The sequence below is a fragment of the Pseudochaenichthys georgianus genome, unplaced genomic scaffold (genome assembly GCF_902827115.2).
Source record: "Pseudochaenichthys georgianus unplaced genomic scaffold, fPseGeo1.2 scaffold_1567_arrow_ctg1, whole genome shotgun sequence".
NCBI lineage: Eukaryota > Metazoa > Chordata > Actinopteri > Perciformes > Channichthyidae > Pseudochaenichthys > Pseudochaenichthys georgianus.
The window spans coordinates 10001-29308 of record NW_027262396.1 but is presented as its reverse complement, the minus strand read 5'-3'; the positions used below and the strand labels follow the sequence as shown (position 1 = coordinate 29308).

Here is a 19308-nt window from a genome sequence, read left to right as displayed (position 1 = left end):
AATACAGATTATTTCAGTTCATCGAAAAGCTGCACCTTAATGTTTATTTTATTATATTTTGTATTTATTTGAGTGAATACATTATTCACAGTTTAATAATAATTTTAAAAAAATATGTTAAGTTTTGTGATAATTTTTTCTGCTGTACCGAAAACGTACCGAACCGAACCGTGACCTAACCAATCACGCTGAAGACCTTAAATTCAGATTATCAAAAGTACGACTCCGCGGGAACCCCGAGTAATAAACTATAATATCTCCGGGACAAACGCCACACACCAAAGATTAAACTCCATTACTTTATTTTCATGAACATTCGTACAGTTTGTTGGGACCACACATCTCAACGTGCTGAACACATCTGACTTCAGAACACAAACAACAACAAACCTAAACAGCTGATAAAAACACGTCTCTCGTTGTTATTTACATCTGTAACAACATTAAGACGCTTCCCAACACGTCTCTCCTCCGGTTAAAGAGCAAAGCCAATACCTTGCTCCTGTTTTTGTGACAGAGTTCATCCTGTGAACTCTGTCACAAAAACGCTGATGGACTTCATTTTTCTTTCAATTTATTTACAATCTGTGAACAGTACCTTCTACCTCTAGTATACGGTCACTTCAAAACATATACTGCTATTACCATGATGTGCTATTCGTTATTATTAACGTGTGGTCTATTCTCTGCACTTTATCTGCTGTTAAAAGCACTCGATAATCTTATTTCTCATTTTAGCTATGAAAGAAAGGCTCCTTTAAAGCTGCAGTGTGAAGGGGTTTTTCAAAATAAAAGCACGGCAGATTACGAGTGAAAGGCTCCTTTAAAGCTGCAGTGTGAAGGGGTTTTTCAAAATAAAAGCAGGGCAGATTACGAGTGAAAGGCTCCTTTAAAGCTGCGGTGTGAAGGGGTTTTTCAAAATAAAAGCGCAGCAGATGACGAGTGAAAGGCTCCTTTAAAGCTGCAGTGTGAAGAGGTTTTTCAAAATAAAAGCACGGCAGATTACGAGTGAAAGGCTCCTTTAAAGCTGCAGTGTGAAGAGGTTTTTCAAAATAAAAGCAGGGCAAATTACGAGTGAAAGGCTCCTTTAAAGCTGCAGTGTGAAGGGGTTTTTCAAAATAAAAGCAGGGCAGATTACAAGTGAAAGGCTCCTTTAAAGCTGCAGTGTGAAGGGGTTTTTCAAAATAAAAGCGCAGCAGATTACGAGTGAAAGGCTCCTTTAAAGCTGCAGTGTGAAGAGGTTTTTCAAAATAAAAGCGCAGCAGATTACGAGTGAAAGGCTCCTTTAAAGCTGCAGTGTAAAGGGGTTTTTCAAAATAAAAGCAGGGCAGATTACGAGTGAAAGGCTCCTTTAAAGCTGAAGTGTGAAGGGGTTTTTCAAAATAAAAGCATGGCAGATTACGAGTGAAAGGCTCCTTTAAAGCTGCAGTGTGAAGAGGTTTTTCAAAATAAAAGCACGGTAGATTACGAGTGAAAGGCTCCTTTAAAGCTGCAGTGTGAAGAGGTTTTTCAAAATAAAAGCGCAGCAGATTACGAGTGAAAGGCTCCTCTAAAGCTGCAGTGTGAAGAGGTTTTTCAAAATAAAAGCGCAGCAGATTACAAGTGAAAGGCTCCTTTAAAGCTGCAGTGTGAAGGGTTTTTTAAAATAAAAGGATTTGTCAACTTGTATGTAGTTAATCTATCTATATACGTAGATGTGGTCATTTTGTTATACTTGATGAATATTTTCTTAAAATGCAAAAAAAAAAATAAGAAATGCTCCTTTAAAGCTTGGTGGGTCAGTGATGATGAGGATGATGGTGGTGGTGAGTGATGAAGGCAGGCTGCTCTACCTGCTGCTGGGCGGGGGGGAGCAGCTTCTGCAGACGCGAGGTAGGAAGTGACATCGTCTTCAGCTTCTTGGGGTCAGATTTGAGCGGCACTTCCTCCTCTTCGTCAGAGTCCTGCAGGCCGTACTTTGAGAAGTGGGCGACCTGAGGGAGATTTAAATTAGTAATGATAAACACGAGGCTTTAAAAAGGTCTGTAGCTCTGTACGTATGGCAATGAAAGCCTTCTCTCTGACTGAGGGTCTCTGACCTCGAACACCCAGGAGCCGGTCTCCGTCCTGTACTCCAGGAAGCGGGCCCCCTGCCTGCGCGAGGCCTTCTCCAGCCGGCCCTCGTAGTTCATCTCCGCCAGACGCTCCGGGCTGCGGATCTGAGCGCACGACGTCTTATCGTTGGGCCAGACGCCGTCCAGAGTCACCTCCGCCTTCCTGAGGGGAAACGGAGAACACATACAGGGTCAGAGGGAGACGGGTGGTGACAGGAAGTGGATGAACAGTTCAGATAGACCGCGCCTCTCACCTGTTAAGCCCCTCCCCCTCCGCGGGCTTGTTCTTGTCGTCGGGGTAAACGATGACCTCTTTGCGTCTGAAGTGCACGATGTCGTCCAGGTTCAGCCCCGCAGCGTTCACCTCTCCGGGGAAGAAGATGGAGCCGTAGCCTGAGGGCGAGCAAGGAGTTCTTAATATACATTTTTCCTCTTTAAGATAATATTAAAGGCTCTCACCGTGCTGGTTACTTTGCAGCCCGGACATTTCCCCCAAAACACATTTAGACGCCATCGCACAGAAGCACCTTTCAAACGCCATCACTTTGAAGACCTTCCAAATCATATTTAAGACCTTTCTTCTTTTTATTTTTATCATATTTAAGACTTTTTAAGCCCTTAAATTCTGATTATCATATTTAAGCCTTTTTAAGCCCTTAAATTCTGATGATCATATTTAAGACTTGTTGAGCCCCCGCAGGAACCCGGGGTAATGTTGTATTGTTTTGTAAACGTACTGATCAATGTATCATTGGTCCAATTTATAGTCCCTTTATATATTAACCGTTTTTAGCTTGTATCGTCAAAATGATACTGATCCTGTCCGTTATGCTTGATAGCACCATCGGGAATGTTTGGAATGTTGCTACAATAAAGGAACCTCATCTAATAATGACAACAAGTACATTTTAAGGGTGGCAACCAAAACATCTACAACGAGGAAGTGGCCGAGCCAAGAGCTTCCCACGGAGGGAGAGTGGATGGACGTGATTCATGAGATAGGACATGTGCACTGAGACCACAGAGTGGAAAGAGGTGGAAGGGATGGTGGGATTAGTTGAGCTTACAATAGGAGGATTGCTGAATGACTGTTAAAGAGATAAGAGCCCTGATTTTTCGTTTCAACGCATAGGTCTGTGTTGCTCCTATGTTTGTGAAGAAATGAAAATAAAGAGGTAATCAAAGGTGGAAGACATTTACCTTTCCTTCCCACGGTGAAGTTCTCCACCAAGCAGTCTCCGTTTCCATCCACCATCTCAGCCAGGTCCTCCATGGAGGGGATGGTGTAGTAACCAACGCGGTTCAGAACGATGCCTGTTGGGAGCATGCTTGATTTGTTAATCCTCTCCATGTTACTGTGACAGACCCCTCAGTGCCGTACAGGACACTGAGGGGTCTTTAAGGACTATATAGTTTAGTGTCTGACCTGCCGGGTGAGGAGGCTGCTGCTCGAGCTGCTCTTCCTCTTGTTCCTCCTGCAGAGACTCCTCACACAGAGACGCTGAGATATCATCGCTGCTCACCTGGAAACATGCAGAGAATCAGACGAAATGAGAGAAAGGTGAGTAAAAAGTGGAGTACAATTCTGACAAAGTGTGAGTTGAAACCAGACGAAATGTAATTTAAAAAACCAGTCGAAATGTAATTTAAAAAAACAGTCGAAATGTAATTTAAAAAACCAGACGAAATGTAATTTTAAAAAACAGTCGAAATGTAATTTAAAAAACCAGACGAAATTTTATTTAAAAAAACAGTCGAAATGTAATTTAAAAAACCAGACGAAATTTAATTAAAAAAACCAGACGAAATTTAATTTAAAAAACCAGACGAAATTTAATTTAAAAAACCAGACGAAATGTAATTTAAAAAACCGGACGAAATTTAATTTAAAACCAGACGAAATTTAAAAAACAGACGAAATGTAATTTAAAAAACCAGACGAAATGTAATTTAAAAAACCAGACGAAATGTAATTTAAAAAACCGGACGAAATGTAATTTAAAAAACCAGACGAAATGTAATTTAAAAAACCGGACGAAATGTAATTTAAAAAACCGGACGAAATTTAAAAAACAGACGAAATTTAATTAAAAAAACCAGACGAAATTTAAAAAAGACGAAATTTAATTTAAAAAACCAGACGAAATTTAAAAAACAGATGAAATTTAATTTAAAAAACCAGACGCAATGCGAGTAAAAATCTGGCAAAATCAAGGGAAAAATTAACAAAATGTAAAAATAAAAAGACAGAATATCAGGGTTCATACACTTTTTCACTTCTCCGGGACCTTTACCTAATTTTCCATGACCAAAAAAATAACCACTGAAAAAGGTTTATTTGAACATGGAACAGGAAATAAGGTCTGCTACATGTTGTGCCCATCTGAAAGAAACCCAATAGGCTAACTAGCTTCTAAACGCTAAAGCAACTCAAATCTCTCACCAGCGAAACACCTCGTCAGTTAAAAGCCACTTTACGTTTCATTACGATACAGTATTTATTATCATTATAGTATTACTATTTCGGCGATTAGCTCAAATATAAATTATATCATTACATTTCCAAAACTTTGGGAAAAATATTGTTTTCCATGACTTTTCCAGGTTTTTAATGACCGTAAGAAAACCTGGAAAACAGAAGAAATTTGGGACGAAATACAATAAAACATCTGAAAAAGTTTAAGTAAAAATCAGACAAAGTTTAAATTATGAATCCAACTAAATCTTAGTTTTCAAAATGATCAATAAATCAGACATAACGCGTCTCACCTCCAGGCCGTTGCGCGCGGCTTTGTGCATGTTGAGCTCGCTGATGGTGTCCTGCAGCACCGCGGGGGGGCTGAAAGCGACCGGCTTAGAGATCGGGTTCACGTAGAACTGAGACACTTCTGGATCCTCTTCTGTTCGACTGCTGAGGCCCGCCATCTCCTCCTCGTCCTCCACATGGCTGCTGACAGAACGAGAGTCAGAACCAGGTTAAAGCAACACTTCTGAGCCCAAGTCAAAGCCAGCTTTAAAGGGTGCTCCTGATGGATTGTGTGTGTGTACCTGTGCCCGTTGTGAGGGTACTCGGGGGGCGAGGCCAGGTCGTCGATCTCCTTGCTCAGAGGGCTGCTGTACTGACTGCTGTTCAGGTTCTTCAGGACCAGCTTCTTGATGCTCTTCCGGGGAACGAACGCCCCGTTTGTGAGCGACGGCTCGTCGTCGTCCAGCCCGTCGAACAGCTGAGACTTTGAAGCCCCCGAAGAACCCAAAGCTTTGGGCCGGACGCGTGTCGCCGGACGGGGGGTGAGCTTGTAGTGAGTGGGCGTGGTCAGAGCCTTCTGGGCCGTGGGATTGGTCGGTTTCAGACGCTGGAAAGACACAGAGGAGGTGGAGTTAGATACACGAAGGGTTTGGGGATCAGGAAATCTGCTTTTTGTTTTAAAATAGTAAAAAGAAATAAGTTGAAGTTTGATAAAAAAATCTGACAAAATGTGATGCAAATCAGATTTCTGTCCGTCTCCGTTTGTGGTTCATGTGAGTCTCACCTCCTCCTTCTTCTTGGGGTCCGACAGCGGGTTTCTGAACAGAGGAGAGTCTCCGTACGGAGAATATGCCAGAACACTGAGCTGCTGCTGCAGCAATGCATGCTGGGCCGCCGCGCCGCTGGGGTCCGTCAGCGCTGAGGAGGAAACACAAAGAACAGTTTTATACCACAGGCTGTTAAACCGGAACTCTGTGAAGTGCCTCGATAAGCATTCGTCTGTTCGTGTCTTAATGTACATTTAATTTCATATCGTATTCCATTCACATGCATATAGACTTCTTGCACTGTCCTTATGATACACGTTGCCTTGATGGAGGAGCTCGGGTCACAAGAACTTCATTGCCATTTCTACTCTGCAGCTCATGCACAATAAAACCTGAGTGAGACGTTCCTGTCGGCAGAGGTGGTAAAAGTACACACCCTTTACTCGAGTAGAAGTACACATACTCGTGTTTAAAAATACTCTGGTGAAAGTAGAAGTACTGACGAAACTTCTTTACTCAAGGCAAAGTAAAGAGGCTTTGAAATGTGTACGCCACCAAACTAAAGGAACCAGCTGTTTGGAAAATGTGAGAAGTAGAAAGTACAGGTATTTGAGTTCAACATGTAAGAAGTAGAAAGTACAGGTATTTGAGTTCAACATGTAAGAAGTAGAAAGTACAGGTATTTGAGTTCAACATGTAAGAAGTAGAAAGTACAGGTATTTGAGTTCAACATGAGAGAAGTAGAAAGTACAGGTATTTGAGTTCAACATGAGAGAAGTAGAAAGTACAGGTATTTGAGTTCAACATGTAAGAAGTAGAAAGTACAGGTATTTGAGTTCAACATGTGAGAAGTAGAAAGTACAGGTATTTGAGTTCAACATGTGAGAAGTAGAAAGTACAGGTATTTGGGTTCAACATGTAAGAAGTAGAAAGTACAGGTATTTGAGTTCAACATGTAAGAAGTAGAAAGTACAGGTATTTGAGTTCAAAGTGTAAGAAGTAGAAAGTACAGGTATTTGAGTTCAACATGAGAGAAGTAGAAAGTACAGGTATTTGAGTTCAACATGTAAGAAGTAGAAAGTACAGGTATTTGAGTTCAAAGTGTAAGAAGTAGAAAGTACAGGTATTTGAGTTCAACATGAGAGAAGTAGAAAGTACAGGTATTTGAGTTCAACATGAGAGAAGTAGAAAGTACAGGTATTTGAGTTCAAAGTGTAAGAAGTAGAAAGTACAGGTATTTGAGTTCAACATGAGAGAAGTAGAAAGTACAGGTATTTGAGTTCAACATGTAAGAAGTAGAAAGTACAGGTATTTGTGTTCAACATGTAAGAAATAGAAAGTACAGGTATTTGAGTTCAACATGAGAGAAGTAGAAAGTACAGGTATTTGAGTTCAACATGAGAGAAGTAGAAAGTACAGGTATTTGAGTTCAACATGTGAGAAGTAGAAAGTACAGGTATTTGAGTTCAAAGTGTAAGAAGTAGAAAGTACAGGTATTTGAGTTCAACATGAGAGAAGTAGAAAGTACAGGTATTTGAGTTCAACATGTAAGAAGTAGAAAGTACAGGTATTTGTGTTCAACATGTAAGAAATAGAAAGTACAGGTATTTGGGTTCAACATGTGAGAAGTAGAAAGTACAGGTATTTGAGTTCAACATGAGAGAAGTAGAAAGTACGGGTATTTGAGTTCAACATGAGAGAAGTAGAAAGTACAGGTATTTGTGTTCAACATGAAAGAAGTAGAAAGTACAGGTATTTGTGTTCAACATGTAAGAAGTAGAAAGTACAGGTATTTGTGTTCAACATGAAAGAAGTAGAAAGTACAGGTATTTGTGTTCAACATGTAAGAAGTAGAAAGTACAGGTATTTGGGTTCAACATGTAAGAAGTAGAAAGTACAGGTATTTGTGTTCAACATGTAAGAAGTAGAAAGTACAGGTATTTGAGTTCAACATGTGAGAAGTAGAAAGTACAGGTATTTGTGTTCAACATGTAAGAAGTAGAAAGTACAGGTATTTGAGTTCAACATGAGAGAAGTAGAAAGTACAGGTATTTGAGTTCAACATGTAAGAAGTAGAAAGTACAGGTATTTGAGTTCAACATGTGAGAAGTAGAAAGTACAGGTATTTGTGTTCAACATGTAAGAAGTAGAAAGTACAGGTATTTGAGTTCAACATGAGAGAAGTAGAAAGTACGGGTATTTGAGTTCAACATGTGAGAAGTAGAAAGTACAGGTATTTGTGTTCAACATGTGAGAAGTAGAAAGTACAGGTATTTGAGTTCAACATGTAAGAAGTCAAGTGGTCAGAAACATAAGTAGTGGAGTAAAGTACTGATACCAGAAACATGTACTTTAGTACAGTAACAAAGTATTTGTACTCCACTTCTTCCACCTCTGCCTGTCGGGCTGAATTTCACTCTGATCTGAACTCACCGACGGCCTGCTGCGGCGCTCCGAAGCCCATCGAAGTCGCTCCGGTGTTGAACGCCGACGCTCCGAACGCTCCCATCGTTCCCAGAGTGGTGCCCAGTTTACCCTGAGTGTTCCCGAACAGAGACGTCTGTCCTGGCACTGCTGCACACACACACACACACACACACACACACACACACACACACACACACACACACACACACACACACACACACTTTATTAGTATATGAGTGAGGAGCTTTATCTCAGTCCTAAAACCTGACAACATGAGAGTATGAATCTGCCTGGGCTCATGGCTGTGCATTCTGGGATGTACCTGCTCCGAAGCTGGTTCCCAGAGCAGCTCCCAGTCCTCCGGTGGCCGGCTTGCTCCCAAACAGACCCCCAGCAGCCGGGTTGGCACCGAACCCTGCAGAAACCCAAACATCAGAGATGAGTTAATAATGCCACTCTGATAATGTATCCCCCCCCCCCTGCGCCCCCCCCCCCCCGTCTCCAGTAGACTGACCGAAGGTGGAGGTGTTGGTTCCCGCCCCCAGTGTGAGAGCTGGCTTGTTTCCGAACAGCCCGGTGCCGGTGCCGAAGGACGGAGCGCTGGTGGTGGTGGCCCCGAACCCTGCCGTCTTATTACCAAATAAACTCTGCTCACACACACACACACACACACACACACACACACACACACACACACACACACACACACACACAGTAACGTTAACACACACACGTTAATGGGTTAGTAATGTATTGTTTCGGTGTGTTGGTGTTTCAATCATCGTGTGTGTGTGTGTGTGTGTGTGTGTGTGTGAGAGAGAATGTGTTTGAGAGAATGTGTGTGTACCTGTGTGCCGACGTTCCCGAACCCGGTGTTGGTTTGTCCGAAGAGTCCGGTGGCCGCCCCGAAGCCGGTGGCCGCGGCGCTGGGCTGAGCGGCGCCGAACAAGCCGGTGGGCTGAGGAGCCGCCGTGTTCCCAAAGAGACCCTGAGGACGGGGGGGGGGGGTCAGAACCAGAACAGAGGTGATATCCCTCAGCTTGCGCATCACTTTGGGATCTGACTAATCACTGGAAGTCGAAGGAAGCACACGGCTTCGCTTCACATGGTGTGATAATTGAGATGCTTGCAGGTCAACACTCACGATGCTGCTGGTGTTGGCCTGGCCCATGGTGTTGGTGTTCCCGAAGGAGAATCCGGAGCTCTGGGTGGTGGTGGTCGCTCCGAAGGGTTTGAAGAGGCTACTGGCCGCTGCCGCCTGCTGCGCCTGCTGCTGCTGCTGCTGTTGTTGTTGTTGTTGTTGTTGCTGCTGCGCCGCCTGCTGCTGCTGCTGCCCGAACAGACCGCCGGCCGTCGCTCCGAACCCCCCGGCAGCCGCTGCAGAGAGGACACAGTGTTTCATAGCTTTCCAAAGACATCCTTATCGTGTTTCTCCTCCGAATACTCAGCTAAATACTTCACGTGACACGAGGACACGATTCTGAGGAAAAGGCCTCGAACGTTTGCCGCCAACTTTTAGGCCAACGTTATTTTAAGAGGGGGCTTAGAGCTCAATATGTGGGGGCAAAGTACCCCTTCCTTTGGAACGTCTTTCTTCGTCTACAACAAAGCTTTTTCACGGATGTTCTGAGTCACTCGTAAAGGTTTACAGCAGTGTGTGTGTGTGTGTGTGTGTGTGTAAATATACGGATAACCCCGCCCCCTCTCTTACGTGTGGCCCCGAAGGTGCTCTTGTTCTGTCCGAAGGAGAAGTTCGTGTTGGCGGCGGCGGCTCCGAACAGCCCGGTGGCGGCGCTGGGCGCGGCGGCGGCCGGCGTCCCGAACAAACCGCCCGTCGGCGCTGCCATCGGGTTGCTGGGTCCCTTCCTGCCCGCCGAGTAGTCCTCGAAGCGCAGCTCCTGCAGGAGAGGAAGCACAGACCCATCACTAACCTTTCCCTCACCTGCAGAGAAAGCTTTCAAGCCGAACGTCTTCGTACGACAGTCATAACTCTACTTTATTTACTGTGCATTGCCCCGTTTGCATTTCATGTTTCTGCTGTGTTTACTTGTTGTTGTTGTTGTTACCTCCAGGGATTTGTTCTCGTACTCCTTCATGGCCGTGATGCACTGGTGCTTGGTGTTGATGCTCGTCGTCACGCCGGCCTTCACCATCGTGTCAGTTCCTGTCGGAGGCTGGAGGGAAGACAATTTTAAAATGTGCAAATATAGATATTAAAAAAATATAGATATTAAAAAAAGTGAATATTTTCCACACATGAATTATTTTTAAACATAATTTCATATTTCCTCAACCCGTTTGATCACACCTGAAGAACATGTCCCAGATATGTTTCCCATAGCTTCTGTGTCCTGGCAGTCACCACAGGGGGCAGTGATGCCGTCATGCCAGGGCATCCTGATACACGGTACACGCGTTGAACTTGACGGTGGTTTCTTTACATTATTATATTTAAGATATTTTGCACAATTTCCCAGATATATATTTTTGATAATTTCTGTGTTCTTGGGGGCATCCTGAATAAATACATTATTTTGTATATATTGATTGTTGTGCTTTTATTTATGTCTAAATGTTTGCACATGTATAAATGTGTGTTTGATTGTGTATATATTAGTGCTGTCAAAATATTAAACGCATGTACAGAACGGCCCGCCCCATACGTCCCACCAGTGGCAGCGCCAGGGTATGGCTGGGGTAGGCTGCACCCATACCAAGAACTGGCTCAGCCCCACCATGAGACATGATGTTAAGGTAAGCAAAATAAAGTCTGCCAACTCGCGGAGTAAACTGCAGAGACAGCAGTTAGTCAGACTGATTTCAGCAGCCACGGTTTGGAAAACTTTTGTCACGTCATGCGTTAAATTTTTATATATCTTTGTTATTGTATTGGGGGTTGTGGGAAACAGTATCTCTCTGTCTGAACACAAACTGGAAGATTGACAATAAAGTTGACTTTTGACGTTAACTTCTTTACACAATTATATTTAGGATCTTTTGCACGTGTCCCCTCTGTGGGAAAAATGAAGCTACTCAGATAAACGTTATCGACACTCCGAGGGACTCACGTTGAACTTGACGGTGGTTCCCGGCTGCTGCTGCTGCTGAGCGGCCGTGAAGCCCGCCCCCCCGAACAGAGAGGACACGGCGCTCCCTCCGAAGGGATTGGAGGCGGCGGCGGCGGCTGTGGACCCGAACAGCCCTCCGCTGGCGGCGCTGGTCCCGAAGCCTGGAGGACACGATGGGAGGGAGACTTCTTCAGAGCGTTCAGTAGTTTCATAAGATAGACAAATCACAACGACAGCTGGCTGAGCAGAGAGAAACGACTGCGGCGATGGATCAGCCATCGTTAGTACCAACCTGACAGAGATCAAGCATGGGAACGCTTGCCTTGTGAGTTAGGGCTCTGTTAGGAAGTGTGTGTGCCTCTCCTGACTCTCTCTTCTACACTTTCACAGAGAGGCGAGGCCCCATCCAGACCTCAAGCCAAGTTTGTATTGAAGTAAATTTTGTATTGAAGTCAATAAGAGAAAGATTACAAGACACTGCTTTCTTACAGAATGAGACAGATTCCCTAGAGGTCACACACACACACACACACACACACACACACACACACACACACACACACACACACACACACACAAAAGTCCCTTCCTGAGAGCCAGCATGCGGGACCGGGACTCGTAGTCTTTCTAGTTGCGTATTTTTCATAGTCTTATATTTCAACAGTTTTACGACAAACTGTGACTTTTTTGACACGGAAATGTTTTTTAAGATCGACAAACATCGTGCGTGTAACTCGTGACACAATTCAAACGGGATCGAAGGATAATCTTTCTCTCTGCATCGACTTCAATACATGATTTTTCCGAAGTAAGGTCCCATGGAGCTCACCGGAAGGGGGGGACTTCGCCTCTCTGTGCCGGCGATGTCCCCTAATGCGCCGTTGAGAATAAACTCCTAAATAACAGTCAGTATTATTTATATTTGATATAATATTTTTAAGTATTCGTGTTTTAAAGTTGAGCACACTGGACCTGGAACACCATGTTCCCTACAGGGATCCATTAAGGCCCGTCTTACCTTACTCACCGTAACCCTAATTCATTTATTCACTTTAAGTCTATATTCTCTCTATCTTCACTTCTGCTGTAAATGTCCCGAGCTCCTGAGACCCAGTAAAAGGTGCGTTGAGGGTGTTCTCACTTCCGAACGAGGTAGGTTTGCTGGCTCCGAAGGCATTGCTCGGCTGAGAGAAGAGTCCTCCGGTGGTCCCTGTGGCGGTGTTTCCGAACAGGCTCGTGGCGGTGCCGCCGGCGGCCGCTGCTCCGAACCCGAAGCCCGTGGCGGCGGAGGAGGCCGGAGGCTGGCTGAAGGTGCTAGCTCCAAAAAGACCACCTGCTTGGGGGGGAGAGACACATCAGGGAACAGCTGTTATTTAGACATCTGGACGGAGAGGCTGCTGTTCAGACGTCTGGAAGAGCTAGCTGCTATCGAGAGCCGCCGCGACGCGTGCTAAAACCCGGAGGTAAACTCCTTCCCGGTCCCTCGACAAAAAAGCCATGAGATCTCTCCATAGCTGGAAATCAGGTCTGTGGTTGAGACGCATTCAAGAGACGGATCACGTTTTGTTCAGCCCGATAGTCTCCACGTGTCTTCCCTACTTTTATAATTTTCTAATCGTAAATCTAATGTCCTGAAGCAAAATGCTAACGTGATGCTATAGCAACTACAGCCGAGTCCAGCAGCGCGACTTCCACGTCAACTTCAGATTCAAACACACAGGTTCTAAACCACACGTGTCAAACTCGAGGCCCGGGGGCCAAATCAGGGCCGTGGTGGATTTACTTTCGGCCCGCAGGATAATTTCTAATTCCCATTAGATCTGGCCCTCCGGTATATTGCACCTTCCCTCCATCCTGAGGGTCTCCTCCGCTCAGAGCCTGAGCCCACACATTGATGACCTTCACCCGAGAGGAGAGGCCAAGTGTCTGAACTAGCATCTCAGCAGCACGCTGAGTTCAATGCTTCCTTCTACACTTCCTCTCACGACAGCAGGCCATGTTTGGTTTTCTCTTTGAGGGGAATAGTTTTGTTTTAGCTGTTGTTGGCCTGTGGGGAAATGTACTCATGAGAAATGACAGCTGATGGTTTAATGTCCTAGAACAACACGTGACCCGTCTCTTCAACGCGTCTCAACCTCAGACCTTAGTTCCAGCTATCTTCCTAAACCCTATGGAGAGATCCCATTGGCTCAGAGACCACGGGACAGGTAGTGGAGACATGCTGACTCACTCCTGGGTTCAGGACGCGTCCCTGCGGCTCTCCATTCAGACATCTGGAAGAGCTAGCTGCTCTGCTACACTGAGGCGAGCTTGCATGAATATAATGGCCCTGCTATTTCACTAACTACTTGTTGCTTGATTAAATAAAGATATGATGATTCAGACCGTTTGTAGAAGGGCTGTGCCGACGGTTGAAATGCAGCTTTTTTTATCCACATGCTTTGCTGCTGATCGTGGCTCAACGCAGCGCACAGGGTCAGATGAAGAAGAGGCTTCACTGATATCACACGAAGGCTTGAATTAGATTTCAGTGGTAGCTGCGTACGAGCGAAACGTATCCAACTCCAGTTTGTTTTATTGACAAAATACGTTTTTATTTAACCAAATATTAGCTTTCAATCAATGTTAGCGGTTGTTTAGCCTCAAAAACAACATTTCCATTACATTAGTTCAAGATCGAGGACTTCTAAAGGATTAAGCAAGAAAAGAATTCGGGTGAAATTTGAACCTCAAACTATTCAAAATGTAAAAAAGGACATTCGGACCACGCTAAAATGGTGTGCATGAAAACTCGGTCAGCGCGACAATGAACAGCCAAACAATACAAACGTCTGATTGGTTCTTTTTTTCGAATGAGACAAGATCTGACAAACCAGGTTTAGCCTGAGCGGGACCGAACAGTCCTCCAGTGTTGGCGGCCGCCCCGAACGCTGACGTCCCAAAGCCTCCCGTCGTCCCAAAACCCGCGTCTGCAGGACGATATCATGCTTTGAATTCACCTCTGTAGCCTCAGGAGAACTCTCCGTCTCAGACTGCATCACAATGGCTGCTCTTTAAAGGTCCCTACTTTCATCAGTATCTCCCAGGTCTCAGGTATATCCAGAGCCTGTCTCTGATTGGCTGAAACACCAAACGGGTCATTGCAGCATTACCCACAATCCCCTCTGTTTCAGCCCTGTTTCCAAAGTGCTGATTCTCTGTCTGTTAGAGATGAAAACAAGGAGCCCCTCCCCACGCCCCTCTAGAGGAGATTCATGTGACAGGGGGGGGGGGGGGTACCTTGGTGCCGATTGGCTAATGGTTACCAAGACAACACATCGTTATGACATCATAAAGTGGCCGAAATCTGATCAGCTCTTTTTGAGACAGGTTTTTATAGAAATGGATCAAAAAGAGAGAAAATCTTTGTTCCTGAAACTTTCAGAGTCTCTTTCCACAGAGGGGACACATGTTGATGTAGAGGAGACATGGAGAAGAGGGGACACATGTTGATGTAGAAGAGACATGAAGAAGAGGGGACACATGTTGATGTAGAAGAGACATGAAGAAGAGGGGACACATGTTGATGTAGAAGAGACATGAAGAAGAGGAGACACATGTTGATGTAGAAGAGACATGAAGAAGAGGGGACACGTGTTGATGTAGAAGAGACATGAAGAAGAGGGGACACATGTTGATGTAGAAGAGACATGGAAAAGAGGGGACACATGTTGATGTAGAAGAGACATGGAGAAGAGGGGACACGTGTTGATGTAGAAGAGACATGAAGAAGAGGGGACACATGTTGATGTAGAAGAGACATGGAGAAGAGGGGACACATGTTGATGTAGAAGAGACATGGAGAAGAGGGGACACATGTTGATGTAGAAGAGACATGGAGAAGAGGGGGACACGTGTTGATGTAGAAGAGACATGAAGAAGAGGGGACACATGTTGATGTAGAAGAGACATGAAGAAGAGGGGACACATGTTGATGTAGAAGAGACATGGAGAAGAGGGGACACATGTTGATGTAGAAGAGACATGGAGAAGAGGGGACACATGTTGATGTAGAAGAGACATGGAGAAGAGGGGACACGTGTTGATGTAGAAGAGACATGAAGAAGAGGGGACACATGTTGATGTAGAAGAGACATGAAGAAGAGGGGACACATGTTGATGTAGAAGAGACATGAAGAAGAGGGGACACGTGTTGATGTAGAAGAGACATGGAGAAGAGGGGACACATGTTGATGTAGAAGAGACATGAAGAAGAGGGGACACGTGTTGATGTAGAAGAGACATGAAGAAGAGGGGACATGTTGATGTAGAAGAGACATGGAAAAGAGGGGACACATGTTGATGTAGAAGAGACATGAAGAAGAGGGGACACATGGTGATGTAGAAGAGACACGAAGAAGAGGGGACACATGTTGATGTAGAAGAGACATGGAGAAGAGGGGACACATGTTGATGTAGAAGAGACATGAAGAAGAGGGGACACATGTTGATGTAGAAGAGACATGAAGAAGAGGGGACACGTGTTGATGTAGAAGAGACATGAAGAAGAGGGGACATGTTGATGTAGAAGAGACATGAAGAAGAGGGGACATGTTGATGTAGAAGAGACATGAAGAAGAGGGGACACGTGTTGATGTAGAAGAGACATGGAGAAGAGGGGACACATGTTGATGTAGAAGAGACATGGAGAAGAGGGGACACAAGTTGCTTGTTAGGTGCCATGAAGGGGGGGGGGGGGGGGGATCAGGATATTTAGGTCCGTAAGAGTCCATCAAATCAGTCAAAGTGTTTGGATGATGACGCAGCCCTACCCACAACGTGGACCCTCTCTGAGCTGAGGGGGGGGGGGGGGGGGTTTGAATCCCAGAGATTTCCTTTAAAGTAAATAAACAAAACTCACTTTGCTGTCCGAAGGTGGAAGCGGCGCCGAAGCCCCCCGTCCCTCCCCCGAAGGGAGTACCAAAAGACTTGTTGAACATCTTGTCCTGCTAGCAGGCCCGCATAGGTCGTCTGTGAGGAGAGAAACGCAACATGTTGAGGTCTTTCCTCCCGGTGGCCATCACACCCCCCGCAGACCCCCCCATCGTGTGTGTCCACTTTAACCGTCTTCTCCATGATGGCGTGTGTGTTTTTATCATGTTCTGTTGCCTCTTCGAATATTTAACTAATTGTACCGTGTGCTTGGGTTTCATGAAAGGCGCCTTAAATCAAATGTATTATTATTAGCATAGCTCTTCGCCCTTCAGTAAAGAGAACTGATCACTTCCACACCACCTCCATGCGCAAAGTAAACACCACTCTGCTATATAACAAGGTGGTCTTACATACAGTACGTAGCACCTGTTCAATACCTCTGGCATTTCATGGAGACGTAGTTTAAGGCAGTAGTAGCATTACATTTACTTTCCACCACATCTCTCACTCGATCAGGTGTCAACAGAAGTCAAGGGGTAATGTGTAATATAATTTACTGGACTTAACCTCCCGCTGTACATTTTACATGTATATTAAATCTAATGTTTAATAATCAATTTCTTGCACAATTAATGCTATTTGAGATGTTAAATGTTGGATTGTTTATTTCTAGTCTTTTCATTTATCTTATGTGCAATGCCTTGTCTTTACCATCGGGATCAATTAAGTACTTCTTATCTTATAAAGGCAGTACATGCTTTCCACCACATACGGGTCACTCAATCAGGTGTTCATTTAAACAGAAGTCAAAGGGTCATGTGTAGTGTAAGGCAGTACAATTACACGTGCTTTCCACCACATCCCGGTCTCTCAATCGGGTGTGTATTTGAACACAACCCTGTTGAAATGAAGGACCCATTTGGACTCGGGAGACTCGGCTCCACGTGGAGTAAACCCGGGTCTCTGTTAGTAAGAACCGTGAATCCAAACATCAACATTAACCAGCAGTCCCAGCATCCCATAATGCAAGTTTAAAAGCACTAAATTAACCAGTCAGAGCCAGATTAAACCAGTTAGAAACCGAAACTCTTCACACAGCGAGGGATAACACTGACATAACCAGGATAGCATGTCAGCTAACACCATGAACATCTTTTAACAATTTAGTTTAAATATTATGAGATGATTTCCAGTATTGGTTGATTTATGATGAGCTAAATAATCCGGTTTTAACACATGGTGATTTAAAATGTGGCCTTCTGTTTGACAAGACAGAATTTTGAGTTAATAATGTGGTTATTTTTACACAAATGTCAGGTTTTAAACACACAAACAACCAATCCCAGTATTTATTGTTTTTCTTAATGACAGGAAAATATACAAACGATGTATTAAATTAGGCAAAATTGAATATAATTGTACACATTTCTGAACACCTTAATTCCTGAGAAGCCTCTTGTGTTGTGTTTTAGTTGTTCTCTCTTTTCTGTTCGTGATGAGATCAGTTTTAAAGAAATAAACTCCGATGTTTAAGAACCTTTTACTGACTGTATTGGAATAACTGGTCAATAAAGTTTAAAAAATAAAATAAAAACCAAGCTAGCACCATAGATTAACCGTAACTTACTTTATCTATTAACACACCCAGCTACCAACAAGTCACATTGTAACTTGAATCTTCTTCTTTTAGATCAGTAAACACTCACTTTAATGCGTTAAAGTCACTATTTTTCGGACAGTTAGAAGCTACGTGACAAGCTAACATTAGCTAACTAGCTCCGCGGCTACATGTTAGCAAAACAAAAGCAAAGACAGACAAAGAACGGGCGTTATTTTCACACACATCTACCTTTCACAACGATGTTCGGTTGTTTGTGGACCTTTCTCCCGTAATGTTAGAGCTCTGGAGTCCAAAATGTACGAAGATAAAAGTATCTTTAGCTAAACATTTAGCTTCGTCAACGAGGAGGGAAAACTCAGGAGCGTCACTACGCACTTTCATACGTCTGACGTCATGACGCAGGGACGTGAAAATGAGGCAACAAATAGATAATAATTAAAATAATAGATATATATATATATATGTATTCAAACATTTATATATGCATTCATTTATTTGTCTATTAATTATGTCATGGTCCGTCCTCCCCTTTTTCACTGTCTGAATGAAACCCCATACAGGTCCGTTTCCGGTCAGGAGGCAGGAGGGTTTTGGATGTACATTTCAGTAATAACACCTGTACTCAATTCCTCCTTTTAAACATGAACTGTAACATTAACGAAATATAGTATCAGGATGAAATCAAAATATATTTATATAAGTCATGGGTTATATAAAATGCGTCTCCCGGCCCCGTTTGTGCACCACGTGGGGATGTAGCTCAGTGGTAGAGCGCATGCTTCGCATGTATGAGGCCCCGGGTTCAATCCCCGGCATCTCCACTTTTTCACCCGGAGCATCACAGGAAACACTGGGAGACACAGGACACACTGGGAGACACACAGGACACACTGGGAGACATACTGGGAGACACACAAACACACTTGGAGACACAGGACACCCTCGGGGACACTGGGAGACACACTGGGAGACACAGGACATACTCGGAGACACACTGGGAGACACAGGACACACTGGGAGAGACACATGATACTGAGAGATACACAGGATACACTGAGTGAGAGACACACAGGAAACATTGAGAGACACACTGGGAGACACACAGGATACTGGGAGACACTGAGGGACACACTGAGAGACACACAGGATACTGGGAGACACTGAGAGACACACAGGAAACATTGAGAGACACACAAGACACTGGGAGACACTGAGACACACAAGACTGGGTTGCAAAATTCCGGGAATTTTCAAAGATTGAAACTTTCCATGGGAATAAACTGGGAATTTTCCAAATTGAAGGTTGGCTCTTCATAGGGAACTTGGCATTCGGGCAAACCTAAGTCTCTCTGAGCCGGACACAGAGCATCCTCAACAGGCTGGACAGGAAGAGGAAGACTCAGAGTGTGATGTTGATGAGGCCCAGGAAGAGCCGTTGAAGAGGATCGCTTGAAGGAAGATGTGCATGTGTAATGGGACTTTGTGGGGATTTTTGGATGGGGATGCATTTTTGTTCATTTGTTAATGAGTGGGGTTGGGGGGATGAGTAACATTTAACTCAACATTCCTGTTTTCGTTCTTCAATTAAACAAATCATTTTTTTAAAAGTCTGTTTTTTGTTTAATTTTGAATCGAATATTTCCAAAATTCCCCAGCTTAACTTCCCATGGAA

The 19308-nt window shown here is 44.2% G+C and overlaps 1 protein-coding gene and 1 non-coding gene across 11 annotated transcripts; one reads left to right on the top strand and one right to left on the bottom strand.

Moving 5' to 3' along the window:
* Positions 1–285: 285 nt before the first annotated feature.
* On the bottom strand, positions 286–18012 carry nup98 (nucleoporin 98 and 96 precursor). Of its 10 annotated transcripts, none has more exons than XM_034077408.1 (20): positions 17865–18012; positions 16002–16111; positions 13975–14070; positions 12243–12437; positions 11102–11289; positions 10100–10207; positions 9745–9931; positions 9178–9410; positions 8881–9021; positions 8548–8680; positions 8356–8448; positions 8040–8180; positions 5624–5757; positions 5142–5446; positions 4863–5043; positions 3520–3616; positions 3294–3407; positions 2348–2486; positions 2079–2256; positions 286–1973 (listed from the first exon to the last, which is right to left on the bottom strand). In XM_034077408.1, the coding sequence occupies exons 2-20, from the start codon at positions 16078–16080 to the stop codon at positions 1779–1781; spliced, it is 2937 nt and encodes a 978-aa protein (XP_033933299.1). In that variant the 5' UTR covers positions 16081–16111; positions 17865–18012; the 3' UTR covers positions 286–1778. The 10 variants fall into 10 exon arrangements, with proteins under 10 accessions (XP_033933299.1, XP_033933301.1, XP_033933302.1 ...); XM_034077410.1 differs by having other exon boundaries at positions 4863–5040; XM_034077411.1 differs by having other exon boundaries at positions 8040–8177.
* Positions 18013–18385: 373 nt separating this feature from the next.
* trnaa-cgc (transfer RNA alanine (anticodon CGC)) lies at positions 18386–18457 on the top strand. Its single transcript has one exon. It is a non-coding gene; the product is annotated as a tRNA-Ala (tRNA).
* The last annotated feature ends 851 nt before the right edge of the window (positions 18458–19308 follow it).